This window comes from Chroicocephalus ridibundus, chromosome 3, assembly GCF_963924245.1.
Source record: "Chroicocephalus ridibundus chromosome 3, bChrRid1.1, whole genome shotgun sequence".
Classification (NCBI taxonomy): Eukaryota; Metazoa; Chordata; class Aves; order Charadriiformes; family Laridae; genus Chroicocephalus; species Chroicocephalus ridibundus.
The window spans coordinates 53858729-53878408 of record NC_086286.1 but is presented as its reverse complement, the minus strand read 5'-3'; the positions used below and the strand labels follow the sequence as shown (position 1 = coordinate 53878408).

Here is a 19680-nt window from a genome sequence, read left to right as displayed (position 1 = left end):
GTAGTATAGGAGTTGTCCACAGAAATGCTTTCATCTACTGTAAACTCCTTTGAGGATTGGCTGACAGAAGATAATTAAGTATGGCATAGGTCCTTCAAGCACCTCATTCAACTCATTTAACTCATTCAGCTCATTTAACTTGCATCACTGCTACAAATACAGAAAGCAGCATGAATTTGGCTCTCCAATGGTCAGTAATTTATGCAAGGATTCCAATCTTACATCAGTCAGAATATATACATATAGTATTCTCTAGTCAAAACGAAAAACACGAACTTAAATATTACTTCATTTATATAATTAACTATTTTTCATTATTAAAATAAAATTAAATTTCTATACAGAAGTTTCCTAAAATTCTTACCAAACTGTCCATCAGCAAGTAGTATAAATAAACTATAATTTAAAAAAAAAAATAAAAAAAATCAATGTACACATAAGTGAAAGGATAGCTGAGGAATCATTCTGGAAAAGGCACTTAAAAGTGAAGCACATCACAGAACAATCTTCTAAAAGCATTTATAAAACAAAGAGCTGCCTTTATCATTTTCCTTGATAAATACTTTTAAAGATATATCAAAGAATTAAAATTCCAGAAGCACTCATAAACTCAATGCAATGCCATGCATGTGTCAGCTGCCATGGACTTTCCAGACAAATTTGTCCATGGAATTTCTACACAAATGGACTGTTACGTAATTAACTTGCTCTTATGATACTCTGAATGCAGATGTCACACAGACAAAAATAAATACAGTTACATATTTTGAAGGCCTCTCTGAAGGAATAACCTTTTACTGAAAATAAGCATATATTAATTTTTTTTTTCCAGGTAATATGTTAGCACTCAGAAATTCATTTATAAGCAAACCTTTCTCCACAAATCTCTGCTGAGTCAACAAAAACAAACAAGGCAGGAGAATGTAGTAACAAGCAGGATGGGAAATCATATGAAGAATATTAAAAGCCAGTGATACAAGTCAATTGTCTAACCTCTTCTGGAATGACAGGTGCTATGGAAAAAATGTTCCTCGGCAAAATATCTTAAAAAATTTCATGGGAGGGGAATTCAAAGAAAAACCATGAGTATGGTTAAGCACTTAAGAGGAAGATGGAGTAAAAAGATTCACCTATTCCACTGGAGAAAAAAAAAAAACAACAGAAAGAGAAGAATAAGAAAGCATAAGAAAAAAAATAGTAATACTAACATGTTAATCAGGTTTGTTCTCCCTATTTCACAGGTCAAGAACAAATGGATATAAAAAGAGTAAGATAGGAAATTGAAAATCAATTAAAGGAATTAATTGTCACGTGTTGCACAACTATACTGTAGAATTCCTTGCCACAAGAACTCACGAGAACATAAAGTATTCCCAGAGATTTGAAACTGTAAAACATTTTATTTCATTTTGCTTTTGTAAGCCATGTGCTTCCTAGGGTAGTTCTTTAAACACCCAGGTGAAAAAAACTGGGCACAGACTACACAAATTATTTCACCCATCCCATCCCGCTCCCAATTTTGCCATGGTATTTCTAGCTCATAAGTTAGGAGGAGACTTTTCAGAAAGCAGGAAACCTGACTAGGTCTCTACATCATATACTTTGAAAACAATTCTTGTATTTTTCAGAGTGGGAATGGTTTTTTCGTCTTTTTTTTTTCCCTCCACTAAAATAAAAGGTTGCTGCTTAAATCATTTAAGGTTGCAACTCATCTAAATATGTTTTTATAAGTTTGCAACTAATTGGGATGTAGATTTCATAATCAATATTCACAAATGTTTCCATCTGCCACAGTGAAAATAAAATTATAATTCTTCAGTCATATAAATATTATCTTTATTAGCAATAAGTAAACATTTAGATTTCAGTATGAAGTCTACAGGCATCAACTTTGTAACCACACGGGCAGTCCCTTATGTACACTCAACTTACTTTTCTAAAGCATTAAAAAACAAACACACACTGTAGTTCTGTAAACACATGTATTTTATATACTATAGCAAGACATCAAATCAGCAGAAGAGATAACATTGCAAGATGAAAGATAGCGGATACTTTGTGCTTTCCTTAAGCCACGCTTTCAATTTAAAATATTCTCTGCTACATAAGAAAAAAAAAAAAAAGTCCAAATACCAAGAAAACCCAGTAAGTAATGCTCCATAACTAGGAAGAGACCATTTGCATCAATATTTATACAGACTGAAAATACCACATAAATAACTGCTTTCCACCTTCTATTTAGCTTTTGCAAAGCTGAAAGAAAAACAGCATTACCCAAATACCCACATTCATATACTGCTAAGAAAAAAATATGTCTAGCTGAAAGACCCATAGGATTCTTGTGCATTTTTGAGATGTTTAATTTAAAAACAATAAATATTTTGACAACAAACTGCATGCTTTTTAACTTGATCAGGTCTTATGTAGACAGCAAGTATGATACCTACACTGAAGATGAAACAGCGAGCCTGAGGAAGGCAAGGAATTGTTAAAATACAAGTGCATCTACTATGTTTTATAGCTTCTAATTTAAATAATTCACAAAATTGTGAAAGGGAAAGAAGATGAATGTGCAATGAGAGGCAAGGATTACATAATGGATCCTGCAATTTGTGTGACTCTCCAGGTATGGACTCGTCTTACAAGTAACCGAAGAAAACCCACTGCTGAAACAACCGATTAGTACGTCACACCAGCACGTGTGCTTGGCATGGCAACAGAAGCCAACTCAAGGACCAAATGGCCAAACTCCCAACACGATTTAGGGCTAAGTCGCTTCTTTTTCAGATCACCGCCAGCAAGTACCATGCCAGACCAATACCGTATATACGCTAGGCAAGGCCAAAAATCTTCACAAATCACAGGAACCTTGACCAACAGTATTTACAATCGCTACACTGCGGGGAAATTAAAAAACATTTTAAAATGATCTCAATCACAAGCCCTGAGCATGCCGCCGCTGGGCCACCCCCCGCCGGAGGGCTAAAGAAGAAGAGCAGTGACACACACACACCCGCCCCCCCCCGCACTTTGACCCCTGAGTGCCGCCCGGGGACACGCCGGGGCGGTGACAGCGGGCACCCACCGCCACCCGCAGCGGGTGCCGAGGCGCGGGCGGAGGGGGACCGAGGAGAACTAAGCCGGCCCCCGGGACCGATGCTACCAGTAGCAGAGGGGCGGGCAGGAAAAGGCGGATCTGCATCCGGGTTCCCTCTCTCCCTCCCCGGCGCGCTCACTCACCTATCATGGCGGCGGCGGGGGGGAGGCAGAGGGAGGGAGGCGCGCACGCACCCGCGCCAGCCGCACCCGCCGCTCGAGAGCTCCCCTTTCAGCCCTCAGCGCGCGCGACTGCGGGCCAGCCGGCGCGAGCACGGGATCCAGCCGGCGGCGGCCCGCGCATGCGTTTCGGTGGGGAGGCCGCAGGGTCCTCTGGGTAACGTAGTTCTCGCCTCTTCACACCGCCCAGCTCTCCTCACGTGACCACCTCACCCCTCCCTCCCTCCCCCCCCCCCCCTCCCCCAGCGTTAATTACTTTCTGTTAATTTCTGTTCTGCCCGGGTTTCGGTGTACGGGCCTGTGGGCCGCGCGCGGGGGAGGGGAGGGGAGGGGAGGGGAGGGCGTGCGTGCCGTTGCCGTTGGGGTTTCTTTGGTTCACCTCGTGCTTCCCCCGCCCACGTGACCCCCGCCGGCCAGGCGGCGGGTTGTTGACGCGTCGCCTAGAGACGGGCGCGAGGCCGGGCACGCGTGCGGCCCCGCCCGCAACGGACCGCGCGGCGCGAGCCTGACGGGGGGCTCTGGGGGTGAGGCGAGGCGGCGGCCGGCCTGCGGGGGGCAAAGCGCCCGGGGCGGACAAGAAGAACGGGTGGTGAGGAAGGGCTGGGGTCGGAGGAGCGGGAGCAGTGGGCAGGAGGAGGGGGACGAGCTGGGGGGCAGAAGGGGGCTGGGGGAAGCGAGGGACGAGGGGCTGGAGAGGAGGCCTGTCAGGGGCAGGGAAGGCGCGGGAGAGGTGTGTGAGGGGGTGTCGCTGGTTGGGAAGGGGACAGAGGCAGACCTACTGCGTTTTCTGACTTTCTGGGGGCGGGGCGTTGATGTATGTTTGGTTTTTTCCAGTCTGTATTTTGCTTGTTGTCCATCGTGGACGCTGGTGGGGAGATGGTGGTGGAGAAAGCGGGCTCAAGCCCCTCCAAGACCGTAGGTGACAGGTCCCCTCAGCAGCGGGAGCCACTGGGGCACGTGAAGAAAACCAAGCAGCAGGTCTGCGATGGATTCACTATTAAAGCCATGATGAAAAACACTGTGGTATGTTTGCTGCTAGTATAGAGGTGATGTTAATTTACTCTCATGTGTCCAGGAGGCATAGAGTGACTTAGAGCTGGAGCTAAAGCATGTCAGGAAGGTCTGTGAGTTGCTAAAACTTTATGTGGAGTTTGCTAGTTGCTGAAATCACCTTCAGGCTTTACAGAAGTAGTATTATAAGGTAATATGATATATACCTTATAAACATAAGGTCTGTGCCTATGGAAACTGTGATGCTTCGCCTCCAAGTATATTACTTTGGTGCCACAATTTTTCTGTATTGTTTTGTATTGGCAGTGCACGTTCTGTTAAACTGTCAGCCTGTAGAATTGTGTGAAAGGCTTACTACCTCACATTTAGCAAAATGCTGTCAAATGATACTGTAGTATTATTTGAAAGTGTTTTCATATACTGGCACAGTGTGGTATAAATTTGATATGAATATCACACAGGATAGCAAAGATCTGGAAAATACACTCATTTTGAAAATAAGCTTGAAAAATAATAAAAAGCTTCCACATGTTACAGGAGAATATTAAACTGGAAACAAACATTAGTTCTCCAACTCATGAATTGTATTTTTCTTTATTTGGACAGAGTTCAAGGTGTTAGCAAAGTCTTGTGTTCTCAAGATTTTTTAAATTCTATATATTCTTCTGACAACAGTTATGAAATACATTATTTCCCTTGTTTTGCTGAAACAGTCTTCTTGCAGCAGTCTCTCTGGACTTGTTATCTGTAAGAGCATCTTCTTAAAAACCCAAACAAGTCCATCTTTCAACAGATTTTAAATGGAGTAGAAATTGTGTACATTAAAAATTTATTAGTAAAACTAAAACATGTTTCACCTTAGTGGGAAAAATACAAGGTGAAAACAACCGAAAAAATCCTTTGTTTTAAAGGTTGTTTGGTTTGTTTGTTTTTAATTCTAGAGATATGTGGAATTGACTATAACACTTCAGTGAGTTTAAGGATTAATTTTTAAAAGACATTTCCTCTTCTCTGGACGAAATTCAAATCATGGATATTTGTACATATTTTTTTACACCTTGATATTTAAAAGGTGCTTGGTTTTTTTAGAAGAATCAGCCATTTCAGTGGAGTCTAAGAAATATATATTTCATTTTTAAAAAGGAGCATTGACTTGTGAGCATAATGAGCTATGAGTTTAACCAGAATTTAAGTTTTCTTTTAAATATTTATAGAGTTTTAACTTTTATGGCTGCAATTCTAACTTCCTAAACATTAACGGAATGTTAAATCATGTGGTACTGTCATTAAGCAACAGGAAACAGGTAAATCTGCTGCTTTTGGAGCTACTCATTGAATCACAGAAATGATGGTTTTTTGGCATGAACTTTTGGAGATCATCTAACTCAGCTTCCTATTTGAAGTGGGCCTGTCACTAGCACTAGATCAGGTCAATCATGAGTTTCCCTAGCTAAGCTGTGAAACCCTCCAACATCAGAGATTCCCTGACCTCTCTGGGCAACCTGCTCTGCATGCCTGCCTGGCAGCCTGCCCCCTGGGCACCCTGTCAGAGGTAGGGTTAACAGTTTTCTGACCCTCTTCACAGGTTCTGCTCATAACTGGGTAGGAAGCAGTGAAACCTAGAGGTCCTGGGAGATTCATAGTGCCAAGGTTGTATTTGGCAAAAGCTCTGAGCGAGGATAGGCAGCCACTGGAATAATTTCCCAGGGGTCAGTGTACAAAAATTAGGGTAAAGAATATCTCACTGCTGCTCTGTCTGTGCCGAAGTGGGTGTCCCTTTTCTCTTTTCCAACAACTGGTTAAATGGAGCTTCAGATTTATTAAGTACTCACTTGTCAGAGGTTGACATCATCAATGAAGTTCTCATGGAAGGCTTAGGAGTTGACGGGAGGGTTGAAAGCACAGCAGGCAAATACATTGAAGACATGGTAATTCTTTTTGTTAACAGCATGACAAGGAACACAGTTGTCAGCAATATGTTCAGCATCTCCAGGTCAAACAACTAGGTACAGATTAATAGCCTTTAGTGCAAGCATGCAGTCAGTCTTGAAACTCTTGTCGTAGAGTCTAACAGATTACCATGATGAGTATATGGCTATAAATATTATAGTAAAAGTTCCAGAATTCTTTGATATTGCTTGTGCAAGGAGCGTTTTACTAAACCATTTTTCATGAAAGTTGCTGGATGAAGTTTTCTTCCCAAGTCTGCTTTCATATCCAATAGTAAGTACAGAAATTAAGTACATACAATATTCAAGACTTTGAATATTCACCAAAAAAATTGTTCCTGAACTGAAGAAAGTGTTTTATGTTATTCCAAAACTGTAAATTCATATAGCAGTTTAGATTAAGAGCAAGATCATATAAAGGTCTTCTACACTAACAAGCTAGATACTGTGACATTTACATTTTAATTGTTTTGTCCCCCAAGTGGAATCAAGACTGCCATGTGACATGCTCATACTTCACATGGACTGCATGGGTAGAATTAGGAATATAATTAAAAATTAATATACAGACTAGCAGGTACAAAAGTGTCTGTACATGGATGTGGACAGCAGGAAGATACCTCTGTTCACTTCTGATTCTCTCCAAATGGTTATTTTTCCTGGTTTGTGCAACTGTATATGAGAGAATAAATTGTTGGTGTCCCCTTTTTCTGTAATAAATTAGTGGTAAATGCACTTTTTCATTTTATTACTTAAAGGGAACTGTAGAAGGGGATTCCAGTCTATCTCCCAACTTCTAAAAGATTCTTAACCAACAAGTTACAAGATTACTGAGGGGAAAAAGATCACAGAGGGGAAAATCTCCACATGTCTTTTCAAAATGCTGTTGCTGTGCTGCAAAGAGTTAGGATTCATAGGGCTAGGAAGTGGCAAGGTAGGAAACTCACTAGGCAATATATTTTAGCGCATCCATCATTCATGATGGATTTTTGGAAGCTTTGGTTTTTGGAATTGTATGTGCATCATTACTTGCTAGAATGGATTGATGTTTTTTGGTGTTGAATTGGAACTTAAGACATACCGTCCTGACTGCTGAGGCAAAAAAGCTATGAAGGGATGTTCTTTTTTTTCCTTCTATTTTTCCTGAACATTGAATTCCTTACTACAAAACTGCAGAGCTTCAGCAGGAAAGGAGGAATTTATCTTTCCTCTACAGGTCCCCCTTTAATAACACTATCGCCAGGTAAGTTGACGTATCCTTCTGCAACACGTGAATTTCAACTCCTCTGTCCAGAATACCGAATTCAGATTTTCTCCCTGACTTTCCTGTGTAAACCAGTAGGTTTTATGTAGAAAATATCACCATTACATCCATCTGTGTTCCATGACATCATTCGGAAACTGCTTCTAGTAATGGGCCACATCCAGCCTGCGCGTAAGGGATAAAGTGAGAATGCCTGCTAGATGGTCTTAGAAGGAGAGTGATGCTAAAAATCTAGATTTCAAAAACCAAAGCAGAGCTATTCAACCTGGGAGAGTCTTAGCTATGTACAGAAGCACAGGTCCCAGCTCCTGAAAGAAGTGTAATTGCTTATAAGCAGAAAAAACGTTATTTAGATTGCAGTTCTGGATTTTCATCCCTCTGTTCCTCATTTAGGAGTCTACAGGTCTGTATGTATCACAATGACTTCTCAGTCTTTGTTGTTTAAACTCCTCTTTCAAGCCATTATCAGTAGTGTTTGTTGTGAAGGACTTTCTTACCCTTTACCCTTTGATAATAAGTCATAGCAAGGGTTTCATTTTAACCATTATGTGATTTGTCTACATTCTGAAACTTGTGATTTGATATTCTGTTTATATTCATCCACACTGTGTAACTAAGACTACTTTTTTATTTACCTTGTAGCAGTAACAGTTTCTGATCTGATTTTATGGCTATGGGAAAGTATTTTTTACAAGAAAAATTTTCTGTTTCTGTTGTAATAGCTAATTTATTGGCAAAGGCAGTACGTTTCGGGGCAATTAGATGTCAAGTTAAAGGAATGTTTTGAGAAATGTTTATGGGCCAGTAGTATGTCCATCTTGGAGGAATTGCTCCAGTTTAACAATAGCCATTTTGTACAATCTACGAGTATACTGTAGTGAACACTGTGAGTCAATTTAAACTGTCAGTGCTCTGGAAGGCAGTCCTATCTTCCTGCTTCAGGCTGTTTATTACTAGTGCCCCTTATTGTGCCCACGTTTGTACAATGGTGGCTGATCAGGGAGCTGATCCTGCTGAAAAATACTCCAGCTTGTTTAAGCTAATGGCGTTGAGCTGCAGTCTTTGGGATTGAGGCAAGCAAAGCTCCTGCTCCCACCAGGCTCCTCTGTCCTGCCCTCCTTCCTGTCCTGACTGCATGCTTCCATCTCCCCTTTTGCATTTACATTAGTGTTTCTTGCAACTACAGAGGAGGTTGGGTCAGCTCTAAGAGCTGTTATCATACGCAAGAAGGGGAAACAGGAATATGCTGTCAGCACAAGCTGTGTGGGTGCGAATGTCCCTCTCAACAACATCGCAGTCTTAATTCATTTAAAACCAGTTATGGAACTGAGTTATAGCAGAGTAATTCCACAAGCATTTAAAGCAGCATAAACTTGCACCACAATTGAAAGGAAAAAATCCCAATTTCTTCTTTGCGCAATATAAACTTTTATGTGGCCATGCAGTGAACTAGGCTGGGGTCCTGGCTAAACCTAGATTAAAAGCAGCTCAGCATTTTTTTTACAGCAGTGCGGCCTTGACATACGGTTTGGTAACAGTGTAAGCTAACAAAAATTGAGTCTGCTACAGCTCTGCCTGCTTCTGCTGCATATTTTTACCTTTTTTATGGTCAATGCACATAGTCATGCAACTGAATTGATGAGGGACTTCATTCATTAATTTTTGCAAATGTGGGGAAAGGTTGATATTGTTCATAGTTGCAGTGCTAAGATGATAAGATTTGTTTAATATCCTCAAGCATGAAGAAATCATGCTGTTTCATTTATGAAAATCTGTTACACACTTGAATCTCCAGTAAATCTTTTTCTTTATAATTGTCATATGTCTCAAAATAGGTAATACGTAAATTATCAGTTAGACTCCATTTCATGTTTTTGATTGACATTTCTTGTTTTCTTAAATCACTTCATTTGATTCACGATATTTTGTGTAGAAAGACCCTGGAAGGTTTTAAGTTTCATACCTAGAAGAGGTAAATGTAAATTGATTTTAAAACATTATGACAGTGATGTTTCAAGTCTCCTCTACTAATCAGTTTTTTATGAACTAATGAATAAAATATTCTTAACTGGACACAATTACAGAGGCAGTTGTCAAATTCTGTCAATTCTTGCATTGGAATTAAACTATTTTAAACATTGAAAACTGAAACTAATATAAAAGAGCAAATGTCAGACTAAATTTTTTTAAGTATATGAGAGAAGAAGTCTTACATGTTTTCATACAAAGTTTTCATACAAATTTAAACTCCTGCAGTGGTCTGAGTATGTGGGTATCTTTGTCTGGTGTTTCACTGAATTAAGTGGGCATTTTTAAGTTTTCAGATGTAAGCGTAGGAATTTAGAACAAAGTATTAGAAAATGGTTAATAACAACAGTCTCAGAACAAGATTTTAAGCTGTCGACTTGCTGAATAGGGAATTGTCTAACGTCAGCATTTCCCACATGCAGCTGGGTACACCTCTAAAGCTAGCCAATAGAAAATGTGAAAGAGATTAGTTAGAAAGCATCTGCCATACACCTTTCTCAGCACACAGACTCCAGAACAGTTTCCAAAGAACATATGGGCATATTCCTTCTTTCAACTTGATAGCATTCATTCCAGCTAAGAAAAATCCTGGCTTCTATGTAGGCTTCAGCTTTATCTTAGTCTTCTCCTTATTAGTTGACTGGTGATGCTATAGGGTTCCTGGAGTGAGTTCAGTAAAGAGGCATCAAGACAGGGTTCTGGAGCACATGTTCCATGAGGAGAGGCTGAGGGAAGTGTATTTATTTCAGTTTGGACAAGAGAAAGCTACCAGGGTACTTAATGATATTAGGTCCTAACAGACCTAATGGTCCAATAGCTATGAGGAGGCTATCAGGAAGATAGAGCCAGTCTGTTCACTCTAGTGAATGATGGGAGGACAGATGATGTGAGTTGAAAGGAGGTGCTGAGGATGGTGAAAGGCTTTTTCACCATGAGGATAGCCAGGCAGTGCATCGTGTTTCCCAGAGTTGTGCAGTCTCCTTGGAGGTTTTCAAGACCAAATGGAAAAAGCCCTGAGCAACCTGGTCTGGTCTCCAGAGATAATCCTGCTTGGAGAAAGAGGTTGGACTGGAGTCTTCCTGAGGTCCTTTCCAACCTGAGTATTCCCATGATTCTACCTCTTCATATAATCACAGAGTCATAGAATGGCTAGAGTTGGAAGGAACCTTAAAGATCATCTAGCTCCAACTCCCCTTCCACATGAGGCGGGGTTGTGGCCACTCCATGGCTCTGCTATTACTAAGGTCAGATGAATCAGTGATGATTAAGTGACATTAGAACTGGGGAAAGACAAAATGAAAAGGCATTTGAAAGTGTTTCCTTTAATAGCTTTGCTGCTTTTCTGAAGAGGTGATGTGAAGGGGGTAATATATACTACAACTCAGAAGATACTTTATTTTTCTGGTAAGTCAGTCTCCCTTCTGACTAATAAAAACTACGTAACACCATATTGTTCTGGTTGTAATAGTGAATTACATCATAAATGTAAGGTTGACTTTATAAATACAATTTGAGTAAGCCTGCATCAGTGCTTGGGTAGCAGTAACACGTGCTCATCAGATGAGATCCCTGCTGCAGCTAATTCTTATATGGTCTGCTCCAACAAGGTGGCAGCAAGTACTGCTGCCAGGAATTGAAGCAGCAGGCCATGTCTGTGGCTGTCAACCTCTGGATGCTGTCCCTGGTCTTACAATCTCCTCTTTTCACTGCTATAACTTAAATGACATTGGCAGCTTTAAGTGGGTGAAGGAGACAGGAGAGGTAGTATAGTGGCATTTGCACTAGAGAAAATCATGGGTGAACACTGGGGAAACAGGAGAGGAACTAAATGTCACTCTCCAAAGTGGGGACCTGGGTGATCACTTATCCAATATGATTTTTGCTATGTCTGTGCTCCCAAAACTTATGCACTGATGTGCCGAAGCCCGTTGTTGCCTTGTTGCAGACAGACAGGGCTGGAGTCTATACCAGGAAAATGGAAATTGTCTTTCTTTTCCTCTCTGATACTTCCAATTAATATATACGCTTGGTCTATTGTTAACTGAAATGATCTGGTAAGGCTTTGAAGGTGTCAGGGAGGTTTTGGTTTTTTCATGAAGTTTTCTTAACCATTTTGAAATTACAATTACTGCAAAGAAACAGTAGCAAACACTACTGTTGGTATATTGATAAAATTTCTAGACAAATGCAATGATAGAAAAAAATACTGTGAAAGACTGAGGGGTTCCTCCCAGCAACAGTTGATTCCTTGATATTCTTGACATTCCTGTAAGCTGTTTGGCATCACTTTTCATTTTGATAGCCTAGTTACATATTTTCTGCTGGAAAATTTACTGTTCTCTGATAACTTTCTTTCTTATATAAAACATGTGTCAGGTCATCAGGATGAAGTTATAAAGGTCCAATATGCGGTTGCAATGTGCTGAAGGCTGCATTATGGAAGTCTCATGTTTAACAGTTATACTCTGACTCTGTGGATAAATTACAAATATTATGCTTATTATAGTTGCAAATTTTGGTCTCTAATGAGTGTAAATAGAAGGGATGTGTGTAAGTAAAGGGATTGCTCCTATGTAATTCTAGAGTGAGATAGACCTTCTATAGAACTTCAGTCAGGCATCTTACTTGACAAAACAGGATTCTGATGCGATAATAAAACCTGCCTGAATTATAATAAGATAGTAAACACATAATTTAGCTTTTCATACATTTGTGATTTTTTTTTAATGTATATTTAACAGTTTGCATACTTGTGTTTGAAAGAAAGATGTTTCTTCAAAAAAAAAAGAAGTTACTCTTCATCTATGTTTCTGTAAAGGGTGATGTCAAGATCTTGATAGCAAGAATGAATACATATTTGTTCTCAGTTTGATAATAGAAATATGTGGATAGCGTGCTGTGCCTTAATTGAAAGCTACTGTCATTAGCCTGTTTAGGATCCAGATTAGTTTTGTTTGGACTGGGTGGTTTTGTTTGTTTGTTTGTTTGTGATGGAAGTCTTTTTATCACTTGTCTAGAATAAACAATCATATACTGCAGTAAGTATAAAAGTTCTGCACAATGTGTGATAAAGATAAAACATATTATAAAATACACTGTAGAAATGAGTGTGCAATAAAAACTCTTGAATACCTTGAAGCAAGCATGGTATACTGTTAAGTTCCTATGTAACAACCATTTGGAGGAAGAATAGATTTTTAAACTTATGTTTTGATGCCTGTTTCATTAGTCATAAGCATATTACTGATATTTTTTTGTGTGATTGGTAGGCAATGCATAGTGTTCTGCACAAAAAGCTATGTAAATCCAAATCAAAGGGTACAGTATTTTCTTACCTGTCTTGTGTGCTTGAGACATCCATTAGTTTTGCCCTTATCACATGAACATTTTTGTTATAATTTTTGTCTCACTGTGCATTTCATTGTAATGTGAAAGAAAGAACTACTTCTGCATAAGTGGCTTGGACTTACCCATGCATTCTTGACAATATCTGTAGGTGTTAAGTCTTCTAAAGTTTAGCAGATCTTCCATTCTTTCAATAGTTGTTCAGATAGGATTTCTTTTCTGCTATTTCCATGTAAGATTTGTCTTAATGACAGCTGTGTTATTAAGATCATGTTTTATGGAAGGAAATATTATTTCCTACATGTTTTTTTTACATTTAAGGGAGCGAGTGAGCAAGGCCCCATGCAATGAGCATTCCTGTAATGGACTGAGTGTGCAAGGGCTTGTGCAAGGAGCATCCCCTGCCCTTGCTAACTCAACTCCCTTGAGTTAGCATGCAAGGACCTGTGCAAGGTTGTGAGCTTGCAAGGGCTCGTGCGAGGCCACACTTGCAAGGCTGGTGCACATCTCCATGCACACTACCACTTCTCTGTGCCCTCCCGAATGTGGCCATTGCAGCCCCCTTTTCATAATAATATTTTAGAGGTGTGCTAAAAAAATCCAAAAGCTTTGAATTTGTTTCCTGTCATTGTAGGTCTCATTGCATAATAGTAGGAGATAATCTTTATGATACAAGTTTTCTGTTTCAAGACTACTCATTGTATAATTACTTAGAAAAGACTGGTGGTCTATATTAAAATCTTTAGAAAAAATAAATTATGCCCTGCTTTTCGTACTGTCCTATTGGTAATGATTTAATGTGACATTAGTGTTTTGTATTGGATATCTTCTCAGCTAAAACTATTTAGGCAAAGGTGCATGCATACTTTACTGACATTGGCAGCCAGAATTTGATAAACTTTCTTCTTTTTTTTTTAACAGAAGTTGATAACATATATTCTTACTTCCCAGAGCAGGTCTATTGATCTCTCTCTTTCTGCAGTCTTATCTACTGCACCATGCTCACTTTTTCTCTGAGTTTCTTTACTTATTCTCCAGATGCGTCGTTTTTTCATATCAGTGGATTTCTCTTGCAATGTAGTTCAACAAGTGGGGTTTTTTGAGGGAGGGCAGTTCCACATGGCTAGAAACCTTTTAGAGAAAGTACTTGTAAGGCTTCTGCCCAGACATTAGTAGAATACCCTAGATAATAATTTTTACTGTAAAAAAACCTCAAAGGAATGAACTCATACTTCTAAATTGCAGTTTTGTAAGGTATGACTGGAAAAATATTTTTCACAGGAAGTGTACGCGTATTGGCTGTAGTTTTTACATCTTTTATACAGTGTTTTACTAACTCATCTCATGCTCTTCTAATTTCTGTGCCCTTCAATTTTTTTGTCAGTTTTTAGATTAATAGTTTAAGGTCAGAAGAACAATTAATGAAACTTGATTCGATCTGCGTAATATAGTCTGTCAAACTCAGAAAGTGTTTTCTGCATGAAATGTGTAACTTCTATTTGAGCTAGAAGATATGTTTTTTAGAAAGTAATACAACCCAAAGAAAGAAAGTAATACAACCATTAGAAATTTGCAGTCCAGAGCTATATATAATTACCACAAAATAGTCAAATTTCACTGTGTAGAGTTAGACAACCAGTTACAGAGAGATGCTATCTTTAAAAATCTACAAAAGTAAAGTTTTAGCATGCTTCAGACTTCTATTTACAACCTGTTTAAGTCATGATTATTTTATTAGCTTCTAGTATGCCTTTGGATATATTTAACATGTGTTTTAATATTATTATTCAGGACAACAATTAAGTTTTAATATTTTATTTGATAGCGTCTGAAGGTTTTTCATCATCTGATTATTCATCCAATATGAATAATTCAGACAGTGCAGTAAAATTGTATAACATTCAGCACTTTAATTTAAAAAAGCAAAATAAGTTCAGTTGTGTCAGTGGAAATCAGTGAGTTACACATTTAAGCTTGCATGAGATTTCACAAACTCTTCTGTCTACTGTTATCTGATAAAGGACTTTTATCTGACAAAGGAATCTTTATAACAGAAATGTTAACTGTGTGTCAACCATTGACAGTGCTGTGCCTGCCAATAGTATACAACATTCAGATCTTTGGATATAACTTTTGTTGAGGAAATTGCTGGGTTTTAACAGGGTTGTTCCTGTTTGGTTTGTCATTTTTCCTTTTCCCTATCACCAGGTGGTATTGAAATTGTTTTCAGCTTAAATGGGAAAATGAATGGCACGTTAGTAGCAATAGAACAATTCTTCCTCTATTGTAGAATGTTCCATTAGACAATAATAACAACTTGTGGGTTTGGGGGATATATTAAAATACATTTGCAGAGGTAATCACTAAATTGACGCTAATAAATCATTTAACTCTAGATTTTTCTCCTGTTTGGTATTCCTTAAGTTGTTCTTTGTTAGGTCATCCTTAAGTAGGATTTAGGTGATTATTCCCCATATTTTATCTTATTTGTTCTTTTGCTTCTGGCAAGTGGAAGCTCTTGTTCTTTTATAATATTATATATTCTTCATTTTTACTAGTTTTAAGTTAATCCTCTTTTAACATCGATAACAAAAAGCTTGCCTGATGGCATGTTTAGCACCAATATTTAGCCAAATCTAAGCACTAAGCACTTCTCAACTTGTAAAATACAAGCAAAATGTTTGTTCTGCTTGCTAAAACAGTTGCTCTGAAAGCAGCTCTAGTGGACAAGTGTGCATGAGCTTTTCTGCTTGAAGTCACAGGTTAGAGCTCATACTTTAGAGAGGCTAAATGCACACCAGCTGACTCCTAACTGAATGTTCTACCCAGACTGGAGGTAGACCCCCTTGTGTTAAAAGTTTTTCTAAAGCCTTAACTCTTCTGTTCTTAACTCTTGTGCGGCCTACTGAGCAAAGATAGTTTTGAAGTTGGATTATCAGGATATGGTACTAGGAAGTGAAAGTTGTAGTCTTGAAATTTTGTCAAATGGAAGGAGAAATGAACAAAGTCACCACCTCCTGAGCTTGTATTCTAACTCCTAAATAAATATGCAAAAGTTGGAAATATTATTTAAGAGGACCTTCCTGAAAGCAGGTTTTAGTCTTCAGAAAAGAATTTCATAGTCTGCATTTTAAGTAGGCAGATATATCACTTTTATAGTCTTGATTCAAGTGACTGAACTCCAAAGAGGAATGGAAATTCACATGCATCCCTGTATTCAGCATCCTGTAGGTATTCAGTATCTCTCCCAGCACTTCATCTTTTTGAAATGCTGAAATGTCTCCTTCTCTTCACCAACAGCTGAAGGAGCCTGGGTTCAGAGCCTAATTTAGGCTGTTTGAATTGCCATGGTGTTAGGGGCTGGTGTTCAACTATTGTACTATATTTTTCACTTTGGGTTGTATCATGTGTAGCTCAATGGGACGACAGTCTTTGACGAGGTATCTAGAAAATATTATAATGTAACTATTGGTTATTAACTAGTGGGAGATTAAAAATGTTCCAAGTAGTGTAATATGTTCATTATATGGGCAGATTCTGGCGTCCTCTGTAGTATCTACTACTGCCTCCTTTAGCCTGTATTTTCTGTATTCTTTGCTTCTCCAGTCTGTTTCATGATTTTCTTCATCTCTGTCTAATTGACTGCTTTAGATGTATGCTGACTTTGGTTCAGGGTCCCATAGAGCCATTTTCAGAGACAGAGTAGTTCACAGGGTATCTATTGAAGGAGCTATTATGGCATCTTCTTTTCTTGCAAGTTACAAACTGTCTGATTAAAATGATCGTTTTGGATCATGTTTTTCCAAAGAAAGGAAATAAAATGTGTTTTTAAGGGAGACCTTCATAAATATTGTCATGGTTCTTATGTTTTTAAAAGGTCTCTCTAAAGCTGTGTAACATTTGCAGCCTAACCACTGGAAGATTATGCTACTACATGAAAGAAACACAAAGTGAAAGAAAACCATTGCACCAGATACTTCAGTAAGCATCCAAACTAACAAAGTCTGATATCCTACAGTTTTTTTGCTTTCTGGTTGATTAATATCAAAATTAAGCTTTTCCTGCTGATATTTAATAAAGTATTTGGTATCTAAAAACATGAGAGACAAGCTTCTTGATTGGAGCACTCTTCTTTGTTCTCCGGTATTTCCATAAAACATGAAGGCAACTGTTTATGCCTGAAATCTGCGTTTTTCTCAAATTCAGCTGAAAATGACCAATGGATACATATTCTTTATGAGTGAAGGCAGGCCAGTGTACACACAGCGTGGATGTATAAGCCTTCTTTCTTTATGAAGAAAGGGTACCCCTATGGATCCGTTCCATTTGCCAGAAAAAAATAACTAAATAAAATTGAACTATTGCAATATCACAAGTGAATCATACAAGTAAGAAAAAGATTGAGTTCCTTTAAATCGTAAGTCATTGCTTGAAAATGAACAAAAATGTCTCAACCCTTAATAACTGAATTACATAATTTTATTGAGAAAATAAACTCTATCTCTCAGGTCGTAGACTTCAGTGTTGGAACTACAAGAACATTAGTGACTTCCCTGGTTTTCCAGTTAAGTGACTGGTAGTATCACCAAAGTTGACAGCAGGGTGTGTCAGCAACACAATACAGTACTGCTTGTAGAATCAGAATAGCTGAAGCAGATCCTGTTTGTCACTTCATTAGAATGTAGAAGTACTTTTCCTATAGTGACAGCGGAGAAGCCTCTGACTACCTTTCTGGCTTCCAGGTTTAGCCTGTAGATGTTATTCGACATGACTAAAGGTAATTTACCTTTAGGACCATTTACTAAGTTTTGTAACTAACCAGTAAGTGTATAGTTGTTTATTGGCTCCTATTGTTTGACCTCTTGATTTTAATGTACTAGAAACATTAATTTAATGAAAAGGTATGACTTATTTAAGAAACATTTCTTAAACTTTACTAAATGTCTTCTGATAACATACATCTGTAAAGACAGGAAGCTAGTAATCATGGTAGCACTTTTGGTTTGCAAAGACACAGTCAAGGACTGCAACTGCAAAGCTACCAGTAAGACTAAACATTGTAAATTATATTGAAGAGTTTATTATAGAAAGCATTTGTGTAGTATTACTGAAAACCAGCCTTGCAACATTAAATTCTTATAAATAAAATAGGATGACGTGGTAGATAAAAATAAATGGAGGAAACAATTGCTTTGTGTATAAACCAAATATCTGTGCTCACATGTGACTGAGAATAAGACAAAAAGAGTTTTATCAATGGTCATTAAGATAAAATATGGTTTTGTAGTTTATGTAATTTATATGAGTAAACCTGTGAGATTAAAGTGTTTTTGCTACTTAAGTAAGTGAAGGACAATTTATAACATGAAAGTACCACTTAATCTCTCAGCTCTTATGTGCAATACTGTATCTTGGGAAGAGTAATAAAAGGGATTTTTCCAAGAATAGGTGTTTTATGGAAAATTACCATTAGAAAACTTCCTTTGTTTTAGAGATAAAATGGTATGAATGATCGAGGTAAGATAGTATCATGGGATAATAAATACTTACCACATTGATAAAAATCCATTTTGCATTTTTTTAAAAAAAGCATTTATTCAGTGACCTGTGAGTTCAATTAATAGACTTATGGAATGTAAATATTTAGTGATAACTTTAATTTATCATAAGGTACTAGATGAAATGTCTTGGTGAAAGCTGTGGTAATTTTTATCGTTTTCAAGAAGCCGGAATTTTACTCCTAGCATAGGAATTTGTATTGGATACTTAATTTAATTTTCTCAGTATATCATTATTTTTATTTAGTGTTCTAAATAGATTCACTCCTACATTAAAACATTACTTTTTAATGACTAGACATGCTTTCTGTGGGCTAGAAAAAATTGAACAAGTATCAATAAGCTTTTTTTTTTTTTTTTGCGGCTATGAGCCTTGTATTTATGCTGTTTATTTTCTCAAGACGGTATGATTTACTGTCTCTGTGCTGCAACCAAAATTAATCTATAAAAATACAACTCCTTAACCTGAAAAAAATCATGCTTTTACTAAAGATTTGAGTAGGAGAAGTTTTGGTATTTTCAAAGTTTGTATACAAAAACCTTAATGGAATGTAAAAAAGACAAAATCTTCCCATTTTTACTTAAGTGAGTTTTTATTAAGATTTAAATGAACTTGCTAAGCAGAACTCTAGGTGCTTAGTATGGAAGGCCTTGTATTTTGTTTGTCTAAAACTAAAATATACATACTTACCCTTTAAACTCCTAATTTTTTGAAGTATGTTTTAAAGAGCTAGAGAATGATAGACAAAACTGAATTTTTTGAGTCATTCATGTCATCCTGAGCTACAGTCTTTTCAATATTCCATATTGAAAGTGAACATGTAGATAATAATATAAATGCACAACTGGAAAATAGGAAAGCAAAGATGGTGAGGGTGTGTACATATGTATGGCTGGTGGCACTGTTTGTGGATTGATGCTCAGTGAAGAATCAGGAGGGCCTAAGTAACTTAGTTTTGTCCGGCTCTTTGGTCTTGCTTATGGCATTGGGAGCATACTAGTGTTCCTGATAAACCATCTCCTTTCCAGCACAGCCACAAGGAAGATATACATGTACCTCATCAAAACTCTCAGCAGTGTTTGGCCATGAGTATCTTCTAATTGTCTTTTTTTTTTTCCCAGTGCTGCACCTACCTTTCTCTCATTACAGACATTTTTTAACAATACATCCAGGTTTTTCACAAGGGCCTTAGGTCTGCAGTCCATCTATGTTTGCAGGAGTTAAATAAAATAAGGAATCTGCTAGTTT

General features: G+C 38.0%; 2 protein-coding genes across 6 annotated transcripts in view; one reads left to right on the top strand and one right to left on the bottom strand.

Annotated features, from left to right (window-relative positions):
* PRKN (parkin RBR E3 ubiquitin protein ligase) overlaps positions 1–3381 on the bottom strand; it is a 786713-nt gene extending 783332 nt beyond the window's left edge. Inside the window, exon 1 of the mRNA XM_063329189.1 lies at positions 3241–3381. Within this exon, the coding sequence (XP_063185259.1) occupies positions 3241–3247 (7 nt within the window). The 5' untranslated portion in view covers positions 3248–3381. The remainder of the gene's footprint in view (positions 1–3240) is intronic.
* The window catches only part of PACRG (parkin coregulated), a 250918-nt gene continuing 234561 nt past the window's right edge, over positions 3324–19680 (top strand). Inside the window, exons 1-2 of one of the 5 annotated variants that reach the window (XM_063329193.1) lie at positions 3324–3433; positions 4111–4299. In XM_063329193.1, the coding sequence (XP_063185263.1) occupies positions 4153–4299 (147 nt within the window). In that variant the 5' untranslated portion in view covers positions 3324–3433; positions 4111–4152. Of the gene's footprint in view, positions 3434–3615; positions 3866–4110; positions 4300–19680 lie in introns of those variants that run through there. The other 4 variants (XM_063329194.1, XM_063329195.1, XM_063329190.1 and 1 more) reach the window with 4 other exon arrangements.